Below are 16,496 nucleotides of genomic sequence, written 5' to 3'. Positions count from 1 at the left end.
TCACACGCTTGTTGTAAAGATGATATAATATAATCCACATAAAGCATTTTGTAAAGTGGCACATAAAAAGTGCTCAATAAATATTAGCTATGTAGTTATGTGTCTCCATTACTGATAATGGTAACTATGAAATTTTGTTAATAGAAGTCTTATGAATATTTTGTGGCCAGACCAACAGACAAGGTAAATACTATGATATTTAAAAAACACTTCAGCAAGTAAAACACATGAGAATCTAAACTGGCCAGGCATGGTGGCTGATGCCTGTAATCCCTTTCAGAGGCTGAGGTGGTAACATCACTTGAGTCCAGGAGTTTGAAACCAGCCTAAGCAACACAGTGAGACTCTGTCTCTGAAAAAAAGAGGCCGGGCGTTGTGGCTCACTCCTGTAATCCTAGCACTTTGGGAGGCTAAGGCAGGTGGATCACCTGAGATCAGGAATTCGAGCCCAGCCTGGCAAACATGATAAAACCCCGTCTCTACTGATAATACAAAAAATTAGCTGGGCGTGGTGGTGCATGCCTGTAATCCCAGCTACTCCGGAGGCTGAGGCAGTAGAATCGCTTCAACCCAGGAGGCAGAGGTTGCAGTGAGCCGAGACTGTGCCACTGCACTCCAGCCTGGGCAACAAGAGCGAAACTCCATCTCAAAAAAAAAAAAAAAAAAGAGAGAAAGAAAGGAAAAAACAGCCAGGTGCAGTGGCACATGCCTGTAATCCCAACTACTTGGGAGGTTGCGGTAAGAGGATCACTTAAACCTGGGAGGTCAAGGCTTTAGTGAGCTGTGATTGCACTATCACACTCCAGCCTAGGCCAAAGAGTGAGACCCTGTCTCAAAACAATGACAACAACAACAACAACAAAACAACAAAATTAAAAAACAACAAAAAAATAAGGCCAGGCGTGGTGGCTCACACCTGTAAACCTAGCACTTTGGGAGACCGAGGAAGCCGGATCATTTGAGGTTGGGAGTTCAAGACCAGCCTGGCCAACATGGTGAAACACCATCTCTACTGAAAATACACACACACACAAAATTAGCCGGGCGTGGTGGTGCACGCCTGTAATCCTAGCTACTTGGGAGTCTGAGGTGGGAGGACTGTTTGAACCTGGGAGGCGGAGGTTGCAGTGAGCCGAGATTGTGCCAGTGCACACTCCAGCCTGGGTGACAGAGCGAGACTCCATCTCAAAAAATAAATAAGTAAATCGTACAGAGGTGGGGGTGGCATAAGTGGGTATATGCACAAGCACTTAGGTTGTCCTGAAGCAGTTTTACATTATAGAATGCAATAGATGTGTAGTATAGGGGTGACACTCTGGTATTTCTCTTGCTGCAATTTAAAAATAATTATTATGCACACAAATCAGAATTGATGTAGAGAACAAAACTATTGCTTCAATAAAGTTGGGATGAACTACATTAGATTTATCTTTTCTCCATGTCAAAAATCTCACTGTCTAAAGGAATATGCCAGAAGAACAGAGAGGCCCAGAGAAATCGGCAGCTGCAAGTTTTCAACCAATGAGGCAAATGGGAAAGACAACTTAGTAAAGAGGAAGAAAGGCTTGCAGAGGGAAATACCAAAAAGCAGCAGTTTTTCCCTGCAGAATCCCTAGGAGGCCTAATGATTAGGGCACCAAGTATTCAAGAGGGAATTAAGGCAAAGAACTGAAAACAGGACTGGCTGCTGTCACAGTCTGTATGACAAAGGTAGGATGCCCAGTGTCGCTCTATGCCTTACACACACACACACACACACACACAGACACACACACACACGCTGGATAAAACTATATTCCTAGGCAGAAGGCTAATTCTCTGAAGAATACAAACTCAACATTTCTGAGCTTAGGTTTAGCAGGAACAAAGGATGCAAAAACAATCCACACCAAGATGCGCTACTATAATCTTTCAAGGACTTCAACTTCCAGAAAGAAAAAAGGTCACATAATAGAGGAAAAGTGACCAGATTAGCATCATACTTCTCGACAACTGCAGATTACTTATCCTAAAATTCTATACCAAACCAAACTATATATCTGGGACAAAGAAGTATTCAAGAAATTGCCTACTGTATACCCTTTTCTTACACAGCTAACTAAAAAATGTATTCTACAAATTAAGACAGTAAACTAAAAGAAGATGGTGGTGGGGAGGGAACCAAATGCAGGAACAGAATAACCCAAGACAGAGAAAGAAGTCCCAAGATGATAGTGAAATGGCAGACTTGAAAAAAAACCAATCAAGATAGGATTAGGATGACAGAATTCAGTGGGACAAAAGTCTCCAGGAAAAAAGACTGACAGATGAACTCAGCTGACCATATGAAAACAAATGTTCAAGTATGAATACTCACATAAGTAAGCAAAAGTTTTTTAATGGAGGCAATTATTAACTTCAGGGGCAGTGGGGGGTGGGGGCGGGGAGGAATGAAGTTATTCAAGAAAGGAAAGGTCAACATAATAGACAACTTAAACTTAGCTCTGCAGTGAACAATATTTGTATTGTCACAATAAGGTAAGCACTGACTTTTGATTTTTAACAAAAACTGTTATCAAATTATATACTGAGAGGATGTAAAGAAAAAGGAAACAAGAGAGTGGTACAATATAACTAAATCCTCATCTACCAGAACAGAAAGATGATGTATAATATATTAATTTGAAAACCAAGAAAAAGCAAGAGAAAAAAATGGTGGAGTAGAAGCAGGCACTCATTACTGGTCTTACTTCCCTCTGATCCAGTGATGTGGATGACATCAGTTGCAAGGTGTGGCTAATGTAATTTGCTATTAAATAACATAGTTCAAGGTTGGATGCTTTACTATTTTTAAAAAGTTACAATTCAAAGTTATTTCTATAAAACAGTCATTGGTTTGTTCTGTGTGCTTTCTTGATTGGCAAAGAATTCCAAAGACAGAATAGCCAAGTCTGTAACAGAAGGGCGTAAGTTCATTACTTTGTAACATCAAAAATTCAGAAAGGAGAGTTTCTTGGTTACGAATCTAACAACACTGTTAAATGTCAATATACCCCTGGTATACCCAGATTAGAAATAACTACATGTTCTTTATGTTCGTAGTGAAACTACCTAGATTGACACTCATTTAAAGTTTTATAGGCAAATGTCCTCTATCTTAAAAGATATGAGAAGGCCAAGATCGCTTGGTGAGTCAAATAATCACATAGCTATGTATTGATCTTATAGAATATTTAAAATTGTTTAATATGGTATCACTAAAGCATTTTATAAGACATTTAAAACTATTTTATTTTCATGATGTTTGCCAAATTGTACAGTAAGTTTATCAAGTCATCTTCGTAATTTACTGGAATGTGGACACATCTCTAGCCTATGGTAATACTGCAGATGCTAATAAAGCCAAACTTTTTAGAGTTTAACTGTCTAAGAACTTTCAGATGTTGCTTCTACTTAGTGCATATAATGAAGATAAAAATTCTAGCATGCCAGGGGGTCTAGCTACCTTAAGGGCCTTTATGGACCTCTTGAGTAAAGAAGTGGCAAAAAGATAGTGTTTTTTTGTTTTTGAAGCTAGGCACAGTGTAACCAAAACTGGTTTAAAAAACAAAACAAATAAAACAACCCTGTGCAAACAGGTTTTGTAAGAAAGAGCAAGGCCTCTGTTGGGAGCCTCAAAGTGCTCTCCCACACTAGTTATTGAAGCACGGGAATCAAAAGTTGAGGGTGGGGAGATGGGAGAGAAAGGCGAAAGATAAATTGTTCACTAAGTGAATATGAATAGCAGATGAATTTCAGCCATCATACCCAGCTATGAATCCCTAAGACAGGTACACAGACATAAAACCCCATTGACTGGATAGTCCTAAGCTGCTGAACCACTAGATCTGGCTCCCCTAGCTTTAAAAGGACTGGAAAAAATCCAAGGCACTGTTAGATATATGTCCTCAATATTAACCTCTTGAGCATGTATGGATCAGGAAACTTGTTTTTAACAGGCAAGGTAATAGATAGATGAACAAAATATTTTCTGATGAGGTCAACAATATTTTTACGTCCATATTATTTAAAAAGGTACTTCAGAATTCATTTTATTAACTTTAAGCAGTGTTTAGCTTTATAAAGCAAGATGAAAAGGATAAAATATTTTATTTTTCTGCCCGCAGTGATACTCTACTTAGGGCATTAGTTACATTAAGAAATATCAATCACTGGCTGGGCACGGTGGCTCACGCTTGTAATCCCAGCACTTTGGGAGGCCGAGGTGGGCAGATCATGAGGTCAGGAGATGGAGACCAACCTGGCTAATGCAGTGAAATCCCATCTCTACTAAAAATTGTAAAAAAGAAAAAAAAAAAGAAATATCAATCACTAAAGATGAAGTTTCTTTAAAATGCTAGCCAAACTTAAAGAGTTTTTCAATCTTAAAACATGTAGACTGGGCTGGGCGTGGTAGCTCAGGCCTGTAATTCCAGCACTTTGGGAGGCCGAGGTGGGTGGATTGCCTGAGGTCAGGAGCTCAAGACCAGCCTGACCAACATGGTGAAACCCTGTCTCTACTAAAAGTACAAAAAATTACCTGGGTGTGGTGGCAGGCACCTGTAATCCCAGCTACTTGGGAGGCTGAGGCAAGAGAATTGCTTGAACCTGGGAGGTGGAGGTTGCAGTGAGCCAAGATCGTGCCACTGCACTCCAGCCTGGGCAACAAGAGTGAAACTCCGTCTCAAAAAATAATAATAATTAAAAAAACCACGTAGACTGTCCCTGAAATTCTATGCAAATCATTAAGGAAGTCTTACCAAAAATTGTTTCTCTGGTAGTACATTTGTATAACTATTTTCTCTGAAGCTTTAGTGTTTAGAGAAGCAATACAAGTTTTTGAAATGGTGATGGACATCTATATACCTGATAGACCAACTTAGGAAAAGTCAGCAATGCGTGGTTGAGAATAACACAGCATTTTTTTAAGTATAGGAAGTGTTTCTGATGCAGGAAAAAATTAACACGTTATTCTTATTGTGGATGATAAAGCAAAATCAAGACTAGTAATACTGAAAATTTTAGCCAACTTAGATAAACATGGAAGCAAGCCGTATCATACAGCCCAAGATGCAGTTGTAGAGTCTTTACTATTTAGAGTGTTTTTTGGTTTTCGTAAAGCTAGGCACAGTGTAACCAAGACTGGTTTAAACAAACAAAAACTAAAATTTCTGTGCAAATAGGTCTTGTAAGAAAGAAAAAGGCCTTTGTTGGGAGCCTCAAAGTGCTTACTATGTTAAGGAAAAATAGTAAGATACGAGACTGAGAAATAATAAAAAAAAATCCATTATAGGAACAAAATAGGCTGAGGGAATGTGGCAGGTTTAGTAAAAGTAAATTTCCCCCTTTCGTTGCTACCCTTTACAGCAAACCTTAAAACTGTCTATTTGTTGTCTCTAATTTCTCTCCTACTCCAACCAGACTTTTACTCCCCTGCCCTGGAAATTACTAAAAGTCACCAAAGTTCCTCAATTAAATTCAGTGGTTAACAGCTTTCAGACATCTTAAATGACAGTAACATTTGATAGTTGATCACTTACTCCTTTCTAGATCTTGTATATTTGCTCCATTTGGATTTCAGGATACCGTATTTTTTTGGTCACTATGAAGTGTACTTGGCTGGTTCCTCCTCTTCTCCTCATTCCTCTTCTCTTGATCTCTTTTATTGAAGTCCCCAGAGGGTAGTTCATGGTCCCTTCTTCTCTATATTCACTCCCTTAGTGATCTCAACTAGGCTCATGGCACCACTTATGTTCCAATGACTACTAAATATATATCCCTAGTCCAATCCTCTTTCCTGGACTCCAGGCTAGTATATCCAATCACTTAAACAATCAGCTTCTTGACCTCTCTACTTCTCAAACTTACCATGTCTAAAATGGAGCTTCTGATCTCCCCTCACCCCAACTCTGTTCCATCTGCAATCTTGCCCATCTCAGTTGACAGCAATTCCACCCTTCCAGGTGCCCAAACTAAAAACCCTGGAGTTATTCTTTGCTCTTCTTCTACACTCTGCATTCAATATGTCAAAAATCTTATTATCTTTACCTTCGAAGTCTAACCACTTCTCACCATGTCCATTGCTTCCAACCTAGTCTGACTCACCATTATCAGTCAAGTGGATTATTGAAATAGCCAGATCAACTCCCTACTTCTGCCCCTGTCCCACGCATAGTCTAGCAGAGACCAATTAGCCTTGAAAAATTCTATGACTCCTCCCATTTCAATAGAAAAGGTCAAAGTCCTTTAAAGGCTTAAGAAGGCTCTATCATTCTGGCCATACCTGCCTCATTATCTCACTCTTACCAGGGCTAGGGTCTTACTGGGGCTAGTTCCTTTTGTATAGCTAATTCTCTCCCTTCCAAGTCTTTACTCAAATGTCATCTTCTCAATAAGATTCATCATCATTCGATTTAGTACTAGAGTGCACTCCTACGACAGTCCTTTAAGGTGCACCATTTTTTTCCCCACAGCACTTAACGCCTTCTAGTTAATGATAACAATTACTAGACAAGACAGTCCCTTGTCTTGCTGTCTGGTTGTCGATATTCTTCAATACTATATTACAACCGGACAAGTGGTAGGTTCTTAAAGGTTAGCTGCAATGTAGAATCTGAACTATACCAGTAAACTTTTCATACTGTTATATTAAAATCCACTGGTCTATTTTAAAATCTGAATGACTTTTTTACCCATGGCTGACTCCATGAAAAAAAGAAGCTAGTGTAGCCTGCAATTGAAACAACGCAGAACCACACTTCGGCATACAGTTACTTCATGTCTGTTTCCCATTTTGTCACACAAAATATTAAATATAGAGGTATTCAAAGGTTGTGATTTAATAAAATTAGTATTTTTACTTCTTCAAGAGCATTCTTAGGTTAAACTGGCTTTTTTTTTTTTTTTTTTTTTTTAATTGCAAGTACCTGGAGGTGAATACGATGACTACAGTCTGGTGCCACTGCCTTGATGCATGCTAAGGCATCAGCAGTTTTACCCATCATTGCTTTTGTACCATCAGGACAAATGTCAACAAATTTGTGCCAATAATGTATTTTTATGAAAATAGTTTTAAACTCTCAGACCACAAGAAGGGTCTCAAGAAGGAGAATCCCTGACCCACAATGTTGTGCTACACTAATCCATTTGCAGAAAAATGGTAGCTGCTGTGCTACAGTAATTCATTTACAGAAAAATGATTTGAGAATATTCTCCAACAGGATAAGAAACTTCCCTTAGTTTTGCAGTCTATTAGTAAGAAGAACGGAATGCATTTTTAGAAAGAAAAAAAGGGAAGGAGGATGTCTGAATGTTTGTCTCCTCCAAAACTAGTAAGATGAAATCCTACTCACAGCCCAAGGTGATAGTATTAGGAGGTAGACACTTTCAAGGTGATTAGGTCATGAGATTGTAGCCCTGACATTTGGGATCAGTACCTTTATAAGCCACCAGAGATCTTGGCTAGCCTCTCCTACTACGTGAGGATACAGCAAGAGAGTATCTTCTATGAGGAAGTAGACCATCATCAAAGAACCTGTTATTGCTTTAATTTTGAACTTTCCAGGCTTCAGGACTGTTAGAAATATTTGTTATTTATAAGCCACCAGTTTTTGGTATTTTGTAATAGCAGCTTAAACAGAGCAAGACAGAGTAAAAGGAGAGGTAGTAAAAATTAAGGAAATGAGACTAATAAAAATATGGTCAGAGTGAAGTGGAAATAAATCACATTAATTATACTTTTAAGTATTCTACTTCTGCCCTGATCTTCAAGCAAACAGGTGAAATAATTTAACAAATATCGTTCATTATACCCAAATGGGAGCTTCCTACTGAATAAATAATAATGATTGAGCAAATGAATGAGCTCCAGGATATAAAAATAGACAGTTCTTAGATCATCTTTGATTTTACTCACTACATATATTAAATTATCTGTCATAAGAGCTACAAAGAAAATACTTCATCCACTTAAAGTCTTAAGGTATATAGCTCCTATTTGAGACAATATCTCCCTCAAATAGAAAAAAAATGAGCTGCCTCTGTAGATATATGCAGCTGATACAACAACTAGACAATGTACAATTCTATCAGTCTTTAAAAATACATTTAATAGTGCTTTCATCTCTATATACATACATTAGAGGTACAGCTAAAATTAAATCATATTTATACCTTTTTTACAGGCTGTCATGATATCGTTCCTTAACTCAATTAACCTAACTACTGACCTTACAAACTCTGAATATTAACTCTGGCAAAAGCATAATGGGATCAAAGGGTGTCTTAAAGAAAGCACGAGTTATGCATGTGAGTATTTCACCCAGAACCAAGGTCCAGTGCTGGTGTTTAACAATACAGCTACTAGGCTATTAGAAATGTGGGATTCTGATAAATATATTTGAATATTACAATTTTACTCATCAGAAAAATAACTCAAAGGCTCCATATTCGGAAAACCCTTGCCTAAGATTAAATACTCTGTGAAAGGTTACTCTTGGTTCTTTTAAAATATACTGGGCTTCCTTTAAAAAGATAAGGTGTGTTTTACTGAACTCACTTATGTAACCACATATAAAAATAAAATCAAGATGAGATGCAAAGGAAGAGAAATTATACGGCTGAGCACCTATCTTGTATCAAATCCTACATACCATATCTCATTTAATACTCTAAGTTAACTACATATGCTAGACTGGGGGGGAGGGGATAGAGCTCCTCATCTGTGTGTTTAGATGCCACAAACACCTCCCATTCCTGTTCTTAAACCAGAACACCTATATTTACATGTTTTTATAACAAAATGATGATCCTAATCCAAAGTGGGAAATTAGTGCAATCAAGCTAACATTTATTTCAAATATAAGTATGCCCCATTTTTAACTAAACTTGATACATGAATCCTGAACGCAGAATAATAGAAATGTTAGGAGCTAGAGAAGGGCTTTAGAGATCATATAATACAACCTCCTAATTTTACAGATGAAGCAATTGAAATAAAAGTGTCCATTTTTCACCCAAATTAAAATAGTGCTAGACTACATCTGCGGTCTCCTCACTTCAGGGTTATAGATCTAATTACAAGAGGGAGCTAAATTATTTGCATGAGATCTTTTCAAGAGCATCTACATAGCTACTGAATTTTTAAAAAATGATTTAATTTGCCTGATTATTGGCAGTAAACATTTCAGAAATATGGAAAGCAAACTGCCTAAACTGGGTCTCACAGATCAATAGAAAAATATTGTTTTTATGCCAGAACAGTGGCTAGCCCATAATTGGTGTACAACAAATATTTGTTGAATGAAAGTGTGCCAACCTAAAGAAAGTATTGCCATCACTGGCTCAATAGAGTCCCTATGTCCAACTCAAAGCAAGGCACCGTGAATAGAACTGCGTGTGTATTTCTTTCATATTCTTAAAAGTCGATCTAAAAACTGTAGGATTTAAGAAGATGCCGGTAAGAGTCTCAGCATAATTCACCGAAGGCATTTTTGATAAGAAAACTCTTTATAATCCTCCAAGTAAGTAACTCTTAAAATTGCTATGATTCTCCAAATGATTTAGAAGGAGCAAATCTAAACAGGAGGCTAAACTGGAAGCTCTAACACTCATTTTGGCAATCAGGGAACTAAGAGTTTAGGCTTAGTCCTAATCTTGCACACACATAGTAACTATTAACACTATCTTCAAAAAATCTGACCTCTCTCCACTCCTACTTTCTCCTAAGCAGCAGAAAAGCAAACGGTGTTCAAGAGCGGTGGTTTTCTCGAAAGGAATCTGACCCCAAAGGTACTGCAAAGCTTTGCACCCCATTCACCACCTGGAAAACCTCGGGCAAGAAATTTTCCAAGGGCTAGAAACACCCTACAGCAACCACGGGAGAATACCAAAGCCTTCCCCGCTCAATCCCGTGGCCCCCTTACCACCCACCTTGCAAAGCCGAGCCCGGAAATGAGCGGTCCGAGGTGGGGCGTGAGTGACGTGCAGAGGCCCAAGCGAGCGCTGCAAGGAGCGAGGGCTGAAGGAGTCTCCGGCGCCCATTTTGTCCTCAGCCTCCGCACTTTCCGCCCCGTCCCCTTGGGCCATGCAACCTACGCGAAATCCGAAGCCAGGCTCCTCAAAGCGGCCCTGGATCCCCGACGCCTGCTAGATTGCGGCGTGCGGCCAGGTCCAGCGGCGTCCGGGTAATCAAGCGCCGACCCCAGCTCTTGCCCGCGTCTCCTCAGACGCATGGATTCGGCCTCCGCCTCACCCCCGCCCCGCGGGCCCAAAACCTCACTCCCGGCCCGGGTTTCATGCCTCAACCCTCTTTGCCCGGGCCTCACTCTCTCGCCCTCGGGCCCGGGCCTCACCCTCTTGCTTCCCCGAACCGGAGCCCCCCTCACCACCCACGGGCTGGGTCTCTCCCCTCACCCGCAGGCCCGTGGCAGCTCCCCGCCCAGGCCTCACTCCCGCCCCCCTCCCCCACTCCCCTCCCCCACCCCCACCCCCCTCCCCCACTCCCACCCCCACCCCCCTCGCCCCCCTTGCCTGCGTCTTCGGCCCCAGCACCCTCAGCCCCAGTGCGCACGCCCCGCCAGGACCTTACCCTCCGGCAAACAGATGCACCAGCGTGTCCCTCTGGCTCATTCTCTCTCCCGCATGTCCTCCGGCCGCTGAGGCGGGACGCGGATCTGGCCGCCCGCTACGGCAGGCGGCTTCGGTCCCGGACTGGAGACGCACAGCGCCCCGGGGACGGCGAGGAGAGCTGGCCGAGATGCGGCTGCAGAAAGCAACCGGCACAGCCCTCCCCGCGGCACTCCAGCCGCGCCACCGCCTGCCTAAGCGCGCCGCCCTTCACCAGAGGCTGAAAGCGACGCAGCGCAGCGCGACGGAGAGTGGGCGGGGGATGGTAGGGGGAAGATGACTATTTGACGGCTCCCGACATAAACAGAGGCTCCCATTGGTGTGAGCGTCGTGACGTCACGCACTCTGCAGTGCTCTTTCACGTGATCCCTACGGGCTCTTTCAATGAAAGGGGCCGCGAGGCGTGGCCAGAACGCGTGCCCGGAGGGTGGTAGGTCACCGCGCTCCTAGCACCTGAGACCTGGGGCGCCCCTGGCCTGAGTGAACGCGCCAATCACGGCTGCACTCTCCTGAACAGGGAACTGGCGGGGCGGGAAAAATCGACTTGGTTCCGGGTTCGCAAGCGGATTTGCTTTGAAAAAATTGGATTTATGACCCAGCAATTCCCTTGGTGTCTATCTCAGAGTAACCCTCGCACAATGCATAAAAAGGTTTCTGCACGGATACTCCTGTATAGGCTCACAAACAGTACAGAATTATGAACAATGCTTGCAGTTGCAGAAAATTGAAATCAGTGGGGGAATGAAGAAATAAATCATGAAACATTCCTACTATGGAATATTATGCAATCGTGACAAGGGATGAGGTGATTCCATATGGCAAAAAATCTCCCGAAGTGTGTAATAAGTAAAAAAGGCAAGTAGAATTAAAACACTTGGGTTTGTTTTTAAAAGAATAAAAGTTCATGGGAAATGGAATTAAAAGATAAAATTTAAAAATATAAACTTTGTTTTTCAACGTAAGCTCCATCAAGTTAAAGACAGTTTGGTAAGTGATGATACCGGCTCTTTAGTCCATCTGTAAAGAATCGAGGGTTCTGGGAATTTAATCATGAAAATGCAGGCTTTTTTACGTTATTAACTGAAGAAAAATGGGTGCCATTTACAGATTTTTCACGATTAGAAAACAAAGATATGTCAGAAGGAGCCAGGTCAGGAATGTAAGATGGATACCTGATAGTTTCCCATCGAAATCCCTGGAAAAATGCCCTTATTTAAAGAGAGGAATGAGCGGGAACATTGTCCTGATGGAGAAAGACTCTCTGGTGAAGATTTCGTAGGTGTTTTTATGCTAAAGCTTTGCTTCACTTTCTCCTATAGTAAGCGGATGTTATTGCTCTTCCACCCTCCAGAAAGTCAACACGCAAAATACCTTGAGCATCCCAAAAAGCTGCTGCTATGACTTCGGCTCTTGACCAGTCTACTTTTGATTTGACTGGACCACTTGCACCTCTTGGTAACTATTGCTTTGATCCAGAATCATACTGAGAAAGCTATGTTTGATCTCCTGTTACAATTCTTCAAAGAAATGTTTCAATATATGATCCCACTTGTTTACAATTTCCATTGAAAGCCCTGCTCTTGTCTGCAGCTCATCTGGGTGCAACAGTTTTGCACCCATCGCGTGAAAAGTTTGCTCAACTTCAGTTTTTCAGTGAGAAATGTGTAAGTAGAACCAGTTGAGATGTCTATGGTGTTGTATATTATTTGTGCTGTTAATTGTGGGTCCTCTTCAATTAGGGCACACCGAAGAATAATCTTTTCCTCAAAAATCGATGTGGATTGTCTGCCACTGCAGGCTTCCTCTTCAACATTGTCTCATCCCTTCTGCAAACAAGTTATCCATTTGTAAACTTCAGATTTCTTTGGGGGAATTATCCCCATCAAACTTTTGTAAAGCATCCTTGATTTCACCATTCTTCCACCCAATCTTGACCATAAATTTGATGTTTTTTCTTGCTTCAATTCATGCTGCTCTGATAGGGGCTGTTTTCAAGCTGATGTCTTATCCTTTTTAGTGCCTCAAACTAGATCTCGTTCAGATACATTATAACAAGTGAGTACGAATTTTTGGTGCAAAAAAGTTTGAAATTCATACATAGTTTTTTTTTTAGTTAGGAAAAATGTTTATATAAATTTAAATTTACATATATTCCATCCTTCTCTTAACTGAAAAGAGTAAGAAACTTTCTGAGATTTTCTTTGTTACCAGTTCCTTTTTTTTTTTTTTTTTTTTAAATATACTTTAAGTTCTGGGATACATGTGGAGAATGTGGAGGTTTGTTATGTAGGTATACATGTGCCATGGTAGTTTGCTGCACCCATTAACTCGTTGTCTACATTAGGTATTTCTCCTAATGCTATCCATCCCCTTGCCCCCCAACCCCCGACAGGCCCCAGAGTGGATGTTCCCCTCCCTGTACCCATATGTTCTCATTTTTCAACTCCCACTTATGAGTGAGAACATGAAGTGTTTGGTTTTCTGTTCTTGTGTTAGTTTGCTGAGAATGATGGTTTGCAGCGTCATCCATGTCCCTCCAAAGGACATGAACTCATCTTTTTTATGGCCGCATAGTATTCCATGGTGTATATGTGCCACATTTTCTTTATCCAGTCTAACATTGATGGGCATTTGGGTTGGTTCCAAGTCTTTGCTATTGTGAATAGTGCTGCCAGAAACATACGTGTGCATGTGTCTTTATAGTAGAATGATTTATAGACCTCTGGGTATATACCCAGTAATAGGATTGCTGGGTCAAATGGTATTTCTAGATCCTTGAGGAATCGCCACACCATCTTCCACAATCATTGAACTTATTTACACTCCCACCAACAGCGTGAAAGCATTCCTATTTCCCCACCTTCTCTCCAGCGTCTGTTGTTTCCTGACTTTTCAATGATCGCCATTCTAACTGGCGTGAGATGGTATCTCATTGTGGTTTGCATTTGCATTTCTCTAATGACTAGTGGTGATGAGCTTTTTTTCATATGTTTGTTGACCACATAAACGTCTTGTTTTGAGAAGTGTCTGTTCATATCCTTTATTCATTTTTTGATGGGATTGTTTTTGTTGTTGTTTTGTTTTTGTTTTTGTTTGTTTTTTTGAAACAGAGTCTTGCTCTTGTTACCCAGGCTGGAGTGCAATGGTGCAATCTCAGCTCACTGCAACCTCCACCTCCTGGGTTCAAGTGGTTCTCCTGCCTCAGCCTCCGTAGTAACTGGGATTAGAGGTGCCTGCCACCATGCACAGCTAATTTTTTTTTTTTTTTGGTATTTTTAATAGAGACGGGGTTTCACTGTGTTGGCCAGGCTGGTCTTGAACTCCTGACCTCAGGCAATCCACTCGCCTCAGCCTCCCAAAGTACTGGGATTACAGGCATGAGCCACTGTGCCCAGCTGGTTTTTTTTTTTTTTTTTTTTTTTATAAATTTGTTTAAGTTCCTTGGAGATTCTGGATATTAGCCCTTTGTCAGATGGATAGATTGCAAAAATTTTCTCCCATTCTGTAGGTTGCATGTTCACTCTGGATAGTTTCTTTTGCTGTACAGAAGCTGTTTAGTTTAATGAGATCCCATTTGTCAATTTTGGCTTTTGTTGCCATTGCTTTTGGTGTTTTATTCATGAAGTCTTTGCCCATGCCTATGCCCGAATGGTATTGCCTAGGTTTTCTTCTAGGGTTTTTATGATTTTAGGTCTTGTATTTAAATCTTTAATCCATCTTGAGTTAATTTTTGTATAAGGTGTAAGGAAGGAGTCCAGTTCCAGTTTTCTGCATATGGCTAGCAGTTTATTAAATAGGGACTCCTTTGCCGATTGCTAATTTTTCTCAGGTTTGTCAAAGATCAGATGGTTGTAGATGTGTGGTGTTATTTCTGAGGCCTCTGTTCTGTTCCAGTGGTCTATATATCTGTTTTGGTACCAGTACCACGCTGTTTTGGTTACTGTAGCCTTGTAGTATAGTTTGAAGTCAGGTAGCATGATGCCTCCAGCTTTGTTCTTTTTTCTTAGGATTGTCTTGGCTATATGGGCTCTTTTTTGGTTGCATATGAAATTTAAAGAAGTTTTTTCTAAGTCTGTGAAGAAAGTCCATGGTAGCTTGATGGGAATAGCATTGAATCTATTAATTACCTTGGGCAGTATGGCCATTTTCACGATATTGATTCTTTCTATCCATGAGCATGGAATGTTTTTCCCTTTGTTTGTGTTCTCTCTTATTTCCTTGAGCAGTGGTTTGTAGTTCTCCTTGAAGAGGTCCTTCACATCCCTTGTAAGTTATATTCCTAGGTATTTGATTCTCTTTGTAGCAATTGTGAATTGGAATTTGCCCATGATTTGGCTCTCTGTTTGTCTATTATTGGTGTACAGGAATGCTTGTGATTTTTGCACATTGATTTTGTATCCTGAGACTTTGCTGAAGTTGCTTATCAGCTTAAGGAGTTTTTGGGCTGAGATGATGGGGTTTTCTAAATATACAATCATGTCATCTGCAAACAGAGGTAATTTGACTTCCTATCTTCCTATTTGAATACCCTTTATTTCTTTCTCTTGCCTGATTGCCCTGGCCAGAGCATCCAATACTATGTTGAATAGGAGTGTTGAGAGAGAGCATCCTTGTCTTGTACTGGTTTTCAAAGGGGATGCTCCTAGCTTTTGCCCATTCAGTATGATACTGGCTATGAGTTTGTCATAAATAGCTCTTATTATTTTGAGGTATGTTCCATCAATACCTAGTTTATTGAGTGTTTTTAGCGTGAAGGGGTGTTGAATGTTATCAAAGGCCTTTTCTGCATCTATTGAGATAATCATGTGGTTTTTGTCATTGGTTCTGTTTATGTGATGGATTATGTTTATTGATTTGCATATATTGAACCAGCCTTGCATCCAAGGGATGAAGCCAACTTGATTGTGGTGGATAAGCTTTTTAATGTGCTGCTGGATTCAGTTTGCCTCTGTTTTATTGAGGATTTTTGCATCGATGTTCATCAGGGATATTGACCTGAAATTTTCTTTTTTTGTTGTGTCTCTGCCAGGTTTTGGTATCAGGATGATGGCGGCCTCATAAAATCATAAAATGAGTTAGGGAGGAGTCTCCCTTTTTCTATTGTTTGGAATAGTTTCAGAAGGAATGATACCAGCTCCTCTTTATACCTCTGGTAGAATTCGGCTGTGAATCCATCTGGTCCTGGGCTTTTTTTGGTTGGTAGGCTATTACTTACTGCCTTAATTTCAGACCTTGTTATTGGTCTATTCAGGGATTTGACTTCTTCCTGGTTTAGTCTTGGTGGGGGTGTATGGTCTAGGAATTTATCCATTTCTTCTAGATTTTCTAGTTTATTTGCATAGAGATGTTTATAGTATTCTCTGATGGTAGTTTGTATTTGTGTGGGATCAGTGGTAATATCCCCTTTATCGTTTTTAATTGTGTCTATTTGATCCTTCTCTCTTTGCTTCTTTATAAGTCTGGCTAGTGGTCTATCTATTTTGTTGATCTTTTCAAAACAGCTCCTGGATCCATTGATTTTTTTCAGGGTTTTTTGTGTCTATATCTCCTTCAGCTCTGCTCTGATCTTAGTTATTTCTTGTCTTCTGCTAGCTTTTGAATTTTTTTTGCTCTTGCTTCTCTAGTTCTTTTAATTGTGATGTTAGGTTGTCAATTTTAGATCTTTCCTGCTTCCTCCTGTGGGCATTTAGTGCTATAAATTTCCTTCTGAACACTGCTTTAGCTGTGTCCCAGAGATTCTGGTATATTGTGTCTTTGTTCTCATTGGTTTCAAAGAACTTACTTATTTCTGCCTTAATTTCGTTATTTACCTAGTAGTCATTCAGGAGCAGGTTGTTCAGTTTCCATGTAGT

At 40.5% G+C, this 16,496-nt stretch overlaps 1 protein-coding gene across 2 annotated transcripts in view; it reads right to left on the bottom strand.

Moving 5' to 3' along the window:
- The window catches only part of SLC25A36 (solute carrier family 25 member 36), a 38,221-nt gene extending 27,273 nt beyond the window's left edge, over nucleotides 1-10,948 (bottom strand). The window contains exon 1 of one of the 2 annotated variants that reach the window (XM_516786.7): nucleotides 10,607-10,948. In XM_516786.7, the coding sequence (XP_516786.2) occupies nucleotides 10,607-10,647 (41 nt within the window). In that variant the 5' untranslated portion in view covers nucleotides 10,648-10,948. Of the gene's footprint in view, nucleotides 1-9,948; nucleotides 10,471-10,606 lie in introns of those variants that run through there. The other variant, XM_063807229.1, reaches the window with a different exon arrangement.
- Nucleotides 10,949-16,496: the final 5,548 nt, after the last annotated feature.

This window comes from Pan troglodytes, chromosome 2, assembly GCF_028858775.2.
Source record: "Pan troglodytes isolate AG18354 chromosome 2, NHGRI_mPanTro3-v2.0_pri, whole genome shotgun sequence".
In the NCBI taxonomy this organism is placed as follows: Eukaryota; Metazoa; Chordata; class Mammalia; order Primates; family Hominidae; genus Pan; species Pan troglodytes.
Note: the sequence above shows the minus strand (reverse complement) of the source record. Positions and strands in the feature narration are given on the sequence as shown.